The sequence below is a fragment of the Hemitrygon akajei genome, chromosome 3, assembly GCF_048418815.1.
Source record: "Hemitrygon akajei chromosome 3, sHemAka1.3, whole genome shotgun sequence".
Lineage (NCBI taxonomy): Eukaryota > Metazoa > Chordata > Chondrichthyes > Myliobatiformes > Dasyatidae > Hemitrygon > Hemitrygon akajei.
This window is the reverse complement of record NC_133126.1, coordinates 118,170,608-118,178,263: the sequence shown is the minus strand read 5'-3', so window position 1 is coordinate 118,178,263 and position 7,656 is coordinate 118,170,608. Positions and strand designations below refer to the sequence as shown.

General features: G+C 42.1%; 1 protein-coding gene across 2 annotated transcripts in view; it reads left to right on the top strand.

Moving 5' to 3' along the window:
* Nucleotides 1-2,663: 2,663 nt before the first annotated feature.
* Nucleotides 2,664-7,656, top strand: part of LOC140725330 (glypican-5-like) — a 627,634-nt gene continuing 622,641 nt past the window's right edge. Inside the window, exon 1 of one of the 2 annotated variants that reach the window (XM_073040657.1) lies at nucleotides 2,664-3,173. In XM_073040657.1, coding sequence (XP_072896758.1) covers nucleotides 3,017-3,173 — 157 coding nt within the window. In that variant the 5' untranslated portion in view covers nucleotides 2,664-3,016. The remainder of the gene's footprint in view (nucleotides 3,174-7,656) is intronic. The other variant, XM_073040656.1, reaches the window with a different exon arrangement.

Genomic DNA, 7,656 nt, shown 5'->3' with positions numbered 1-7,656 from the left:
GTACATCACAGTTCCTGTACCCTACCATAACTTCCCTGTATCATTGGAATGTACCTATACAGAACACCACACAAATATCCCCTGAACATTTGCCACATTTCTTCTGTACATCTCCCTGAGAACATCTGTTCCCAATTTAAGCTTCCAATTTCCTGCCTGATAGCCTCATAATTCCCTTTAGTCCAGTTAAACACTTTTCTAACTTGTCTGTTCCTATTTGTCTCCAACACTGTTGTAAAGGAGATATAATTGTGATCACTATCACCAAAATCATTTATTGAAATATAGCGCAGAATAAGCCCTTCTGACCCTCGAGCCAGCAACCCCTGATTTAACCCTAGTCTAATTGGGACAATTTACAATGACTAATTAAGGAACAATGCCTCAAAAAAGCAGCATCCATCCTTAAGGACCCCCATCACCCAGGACATGCCCTCGCTCATTGCTGCCATCAGGAAGGAGGTTCAGGAGCCTGAAGGCACACACTCAGTGATTCAGGAACAGCTTCTTCCCCTCTGCCATCAGATTTCTGAATGGACGTCAATCCCATAAAGATTACCTGACTACTTTGTTTGCACTACATATTTAATTTAGCTTCTTTATACATGTGTAATACCCCGGCTCATATCTTTACTGTTATGCAGTATGTATTTCATTTAGAAGCTCTGTAAGAGAAGTCTGTTCTCCTTTCAGCCTGTCTGGGTTATTGTCGAAGATAAGGGATGATGAGGAATGTGTGCCATCCAATTAGGATGGTGGCACTGGGGGGAGGTTTCTCTGGTGAGTGACACCAAGGTTGGTCTTGGGGCTTTTGTTTGGCGGCGGACTAAGAGAAAGGTGCTGGGGAGAATCGGTCATAGGATACCGCCCGGTGGGAGACCCGTTTGTTTGGGATGGATTGCGAGCGACAGTCGGAAGGTGGTGTGTGCTTTCACGCAGACCGAGGGCCCAGTGTGTGAGTGAAGTTCAAGATGAGCTCCAATGTGTGTACATTTGACTGTTTAATTAAAATGGACCCTTTTCTTTTTATCTTTTCTTTACTAACCCTTTTGTTAAGATTCATAAATATAATTACTTTAATTGTATGCAGTGTTATTTCTTGGCACTGAGTTGTAACAGGGTAGCAAATTACACAGTATCCAGACAAACCTGGGTTTGGGGTGGGAGAGCACCTCAGTCTCATGAGTTTGCCGGGACCGGAGAGTGTCTTCCCTAGACTTATGCAGCCAAGGAAACCGGGGGTTTCAAATACATATTTGCTACAATTCAGTTTTTATTTATTATTATTCTTACTGTAATTTACAGTTTTAAAAATGTTATTATTTATTCAATCTTTCCCCTCTCACCTTAAATCCATGCTTTGATTTCCTTTCTCTGGGTAAACGTTGTGTGCATTCCGTCTATCAATGCCCTTCCTGACTAAATACACCTTTCTAAGATCACTCCTTAGTTTCCTACACTCCAAGGAACAAAGTCCTAACCTAAGCAACTTCTCCCTTTAACTCAAGCCCCCTAGTCTTGGTGACGTTCTGATAAATGGGAATTTATGTAAACATTCTCTTTGGGTTCTATATCTGAGGAAAGATGTGCTCCCCCTGGAAACCTCTGAGCCTGTACTCAATAGTTTTCAGAGGATGAGAGAGGATCTCATTGAAGTCTACCGGATACTGTACTGCGAGGCTGGGATGGAATGGACACGGAGGGTATTTCCTCTAGTAGGAGAGTCTACGATCTAAGAGCACAGCCTCAGAATAAAGGTTGCCCATTTAAAACTGAAGTGAGGAGGGATTTGTTCAGCAATGAATCTGTGGAATTCGTCCAGGGAAGCCAAGGCATTGGGCCCACATAATGTTAGGTGCTTGATTGGGAACGGGAGCAAGGCATTCTGGGAGAAGGTAAGAGAACGGGGTTAGAATGGCAGCTGTTATTGAACGGTGGAGCAGATTGGGTGGGTTGAATAGCCTAATTTTGCCCCCTATATCTTATGGTAGACCTGCTTTGGACTAATTTCCAGCCCAATCACATAATTCCTATAACAGAGTGTCTAAACTTGTACACTGTATGCACCTGCAAAATAAGCTGATACAACAAACACGAGAAAATCTGCAGATGCCGGAGATCCAAAGGCAAACATGCAAATTGCTGGAGGAACTCAGCAGGTCAAGCAGCATCTATGGAAACGACGTTTCGGCCGTGACCCTTCATCTGGAAGAAGTTGCCTCTCAAATCCCGTTGAAATCTTTCCTTTCTCGCCCTAAATCGTGAGCTGACGAACCTGTTTCCACGGACCATGACTTTACAACTCTCATTCTATGAGAAATTTTGGAAGTGAGTTCCAGTGCTGGGCTTACATTTTAATTCTTTTTAACTTCCTTCGCTACCGGCACCACAAAACTCTCTAGATAGGTAAACAAACAAGGGACAGACTGATCGATAATGGATAGAGATGCAGGAATCTTCTGGATAGAATTTGCAAGTAACGTAAAGTCGCTGCTTAATCCAATGCTTTCTCAACTACCGTTATTGCACGGACCATTACATAAACATAAACACTTCTGTCCGAAATATCAAAAGGAGGGCGGCGGACTTTAAAGGACAAGTGCAGCGGTTGAACAATGGGGCGTTTGTTGAGAGCGGTGGTACTTTAAAGGAAGCTTCGGCAGTGTGTCAGGACTAAGAATAGCGAACCAATGGGCTAACCGCTGCAGACATCCCGATCACCACTCTCCGAGGACACCGCACAACCGAATAGACCCGGACACTAGTCACAACCGTTCGCCACGACTCGTCCCTTTCCTTTCCCCTCTGCCAAGTAGCAGCGAGATTTTAAAGAACCAAAAGCTAACACAGTCCAGAAGATCCCAGACTCTCCCAGCCAAGGATGAGGGGCTAAACTTTCACAGAGAGAGAGAGAGAGAGGGGAAAAAAGTTCTGCTGAAAGTGGGGAGGAAGGCCGGGAGGAGAGGAGAGTGGACGAGCTGCTGGTGTGTGCGTGTATTCCCGTTGTACCTGCGAGATGGAAGGGAGCTTCAAGTGTGCTGTACCTCTGGTGTTGTTCTGCGGTTGGTTTAGCGGGGTGCACCTGAAAAGTCCAAGCTGCCACGAAGTGCGGACTGCATTCCAACTCCGGCAAATAGGACCACTCAAGTTGGTGCCCGACACTCCTGGGAGAGGTCAGTTTGCAACACAACGCCTCCAAAACCATTGCAACTTATCTTTTTATTGTTTGCATACCCCATGTGCAGTGTCCTCAAATGCGTTTCTTAAAATATTCGCAAAACGCGACTTTATATCTGGATTTGTTACGGCTGGGGCTAATTTTGAGATGGGTTGTCTTTCTGACTTGTGCACGGCGGTGGCGTTGGGGTTAAACGGGGCAAAGTGTGACTCCGGCAAATGGCTGATCAAATCCTCCTTAAATAAACGATAGAAGCGGGAGTCGCAGTCCAATTTGTCTCGAGCTGTCCTGCAGTGTCATTTACGAGTGACCCCGCCAGTCACGCATCACAGTCTCCCCGAAGCAAGAGGAAGTGAGGAGGGACTGAAGGAAGTTTTGGGAGGGAGAGCGAGGAGGATGGTAGTAATTGAGCAATCTGCAGATCACAAATTCTGAAGTTTTAATTTTGAATGGAGTGTGTAGTAGGTTCACAAGCAGTGTTGCTGTCAGGATGTAATTGTGTTTCCAGCTCTTTTTTCCCCCACATAAATTCGATAACCATCGGCTTAAATGCTCCTGACGGTTACCGGTATTGTGATTTAAATTGTATTGATTAACGAAAATTGAGATATTTGCTTTAGCTTTTGGTACAGCTTTGCATTGCCAGAACGGATCTCTTGGCTTCGAAATGGGAGATTAAAGCGGAAAGCTAGAACTTGGTTGTTTGTGAGAATTAAAGGAGAGCAATGTAATTGTGTTGCCTTATTGCACGTGAGCTGATCTTGCGTAAGGCCCATCTTGCGCTTCTTCCTGTTCTAATACGTGATGGTGTGGCTCCGACACCTCCACCGGCGGGTTGAATGAAATGCTGTCGTTAATGATTATAGTCTGCCCAGCAGGGGGCAGTGAATATCAGTGAGCAGGATCATCCATTGTCTGAATACATCCCACACACTTCACCTGTTACGTTTTCTAACTAAGGCATAAAATTAATTGAAAGCAAAAGATGGGAGCCCAGAGATAATGTGTCTGGTTTCTCTTTTACTTTAAGCGAGGCACATCTTTACGGTGTGATGACTTATGCCATTCACATACTTTTACATATAATCTGTAATCAATTATTTCAATGTTCAAGTATGCTTAATCAAACAATATATTTACAAGATTACTCAAATATCACTGAAATATTAAATTCATTGCACAGATCCCTGCTGAGCCATAAACTCCAGCTGAATATAGAATGTTTCTCAATTTATATGCACAGTATACTACTATATAGACATCCTCAGCATAGTAAATTTTAAATTGTTTCATTTAATCCTAAAAATTTAATTGCTGTGGAGGATTTCTTTCTCCTGTGGGATAATGTCTTTCCCGACCTTAGGTTCTGGGGCCTCCTCCATGGAGGTTGTGGGAGTTGACTCTGGGACTGCAGGAAGTGGTTCTGACAGCTGTAGAGTTGACACTGGACACCTTTCTTCTGGACGTGTTGGCATCCCGAACAGCATGTAATAAGGTTCAACAGACAATCTGTATCATAGTGTGGGAGTTCAGTGTCTGACTTGACAATTTCCTTTACCATTTGGAAAGCTACCTCACACTGCTTTGTCAATTGTCATTTCTTCCTGATCTGTCTAAATGAGTTTGAGGTGGAGAGCAGTAGCCAGGTTTGGCAGGAACCTATTGTAGTAATTGACAAATCCTAAAAAGCATTGCAACTGTGAAATGTCCTTTGGCCTTGGGGCATCCACCACTGTTTGAATTTTCTAAGTACACTAGTAAGATCCGTGTGTGTCGATGATGTGACCACAGTATGTGATGCTCGGTTTTTTTAAAAAAAAAATCACTCATACTCTAAGCCCATAATCTTTTTATTTTTGTCCCAGGACAGCTTGAGACAAACATTTAATCTAATGTTTTTAACACTGTCTTGAGATTTTGGAGATGTTCCTTGTCATCAGTTAACAAAGAGCGCCTGGATTGCCTTGCAGCATCAGGTCCATAGCTTTCTGCCAGAGTACAAGTGCAGATGCCACTCCAAAAATAAAACTATTATAGTGATAAAACCTTTTGTGAGTGCTTATGGTGAGAAACACTTTAGACTCTTCCATCTCAATCTGTAGGTAGGCCACAGCTAACTCCACCTTGTTGGAACTGTTTCCCTCCAGAAAGCTTTGAAGAAATATCCTTTTTCCAGGGCAGAGAGAATTGATCTTCTTTCAGTACTGGGTTGATGGTGACCTTAAAATCACCAGAGATCTTGACAAGACCTGTTCATCTTGGCTACTGGGACTGCTGACACTGTCCATTGGCCCCACTCAGCCTCCATATGATCTAGCTCACTAGCTACTTTATTACAGATATTATAAAGAACTGGACAGGCTTTGTAAGACTTGGGTATGATATTTTCATTCAACACTGTTGTATTCCTAGATATGGTTGAGTTTTCCAATGCTATGCTTGAACATTTTGGCATCATCCAGTACATTTCTTAATTTGCTTTCAGTTCACTCTATTGCAGGGGATGTGGCATGCAAATGGTGAATGGATCTCCAATCACGTTGTAGTTGTCTCAGCCAATCACATCCCCACGATGCTGGTCCTCCTATTTTTACCTTGTTAGTTGTTATATTTCACTGACATAGGAGTTGTCTTTTCTCCAGTAAAAGTTTGTAGTTGGATATCTGCAGGCTCTTTGAAATTCCACAAAATGAGTTTGAATAGCATGACTGAAACAGCAGAGACAATGTCTAAATCCTTTTAAATTAATTTGCTGTTCACTTCTGGTGTAAGCTATATTGCTTGCCTATTATTTCCACACTGTAAACCTCAAGGCTACTCAGTCTTCCGTCACTCTCATCATTATAGGGATTTTCATCAACAGCATGCAGATTAGGGGTCTTTTTGAAACTGCAACTTGAATTTTTATCTTTATCTCTTCCCTATGTACAGTAGTCTCTTTTTGTTAGCCCAACGTGCACTTTGTATGTGTCCTACTTGTTGGATTTTTTGCAAGTTTCACCTTTAAATCTGCATTGGTCTGGGGCATATGTGAGCCCCAGCTGCAACAGTAGTATGATTTGTTCAGCAAGGCCAGTTTCTTTTCAGATGTTGCAATTTTGTTCTTGCTCACTTTCGTTCCTGATTGCAACTAATTGTGTCACTCTGCTGTTTCCATTCATACAGCTCTTTCAACTGCTCTTTTAAATGCAAATTGCACTTTAGTTAGGAGCTGTTTTTGCATGCTTTCTTGTAAGATTCCCCAAACCAAATGACCTCTCAGTGCATCAAGCCCATTATTGAACTGACAATGTTCAGACAATATCTTCAATTCAGCCTCGCGTGCTAAACCTCTTCCTTTTGATTCTGCTTATGAAACCTAAAGCCTTCTGCAATTAACAATGGTTTTGATTCTAAATGTTCCTGCATTACTTTCACGATATCAGCAAAGCTCATTTCAGCTGGTTTGTTTGGAGCATTCAGATTTCTAAGCAAACTGTATGCCTTTAATCCCAATGTACTCAGCAAGACTGGCACCCACTACTCATTGGCTGTTTAATTTGTTTTGAAATACTGCTCAATCCATTCAGTATATATATTCCAGTTATCTGTTGTGCAGTTGAATGTGTCTTACTTGCCCTTGTAGCCTGAAATTTCTGCTTTTTTGTTATTTATGATTATTATCATCCAGTACTTGCTGTTTTTGGACCCATGAAACCCATGAATCTCAGTTTTCTGCCTTTTTTTAAAGTGTATCATCTGTCTCCTTTTCTGAAGAGAGGAGCCTCTCTGAAGAGGGGTGGGTGGAGTGGGGAAAGTACTGCACCTTTTTTTAAAAAAACTCATGTCTCGCTGTGCTTCAATAGGTAGGTAGTTGTCTTGGGTTCATTTAAAAACTTGTTCGTCCCCACTTATGTTTTGTTACTCTAAAACACAAGTTTAATTGAAAGCAAAATACGGGAGCCCAGAGATAATATGTCTAGTTTTGTTTTTACTTTAAGCAAGTTGCGAGCATATGGCTTGGTGTGATGACATGTGTTATTTACATACTTTCACATATAATACGTAATGAATTATTTATGAGAGAATTCTTGATCAAACAATATATTTACAATATTACTCAAATATTTCTGAAATATTAAACACACCATGCCACCCATTCACAGACTCTCCTTTCCATAATCTGGGGAGCCGTTGCAGTGGCCGTGACCAGGTAGCTTAGCACAAACTGAAGCTTGAATCTGAAGTTTATCTGTTGTGTATTGATGAGTTACATACACCAGTTTCTGGTTGTGCTAATCCTTCACAGGATTCCCAAGCTTTATAGATGACAAATCTCGAACAAGTACTTTGTTGTTGCATTATCTCAGTAGAGCAATAAGCAAGTTTGCTTCTGGCTTGGCAGCAAACTCGCATCCTATCAATTAGGTAACTGGTGGTGTTTGTTCATCCTAATGTTGATTGGCTGAAGCTGACCTATGTAGTTTGAAACTTGGCAT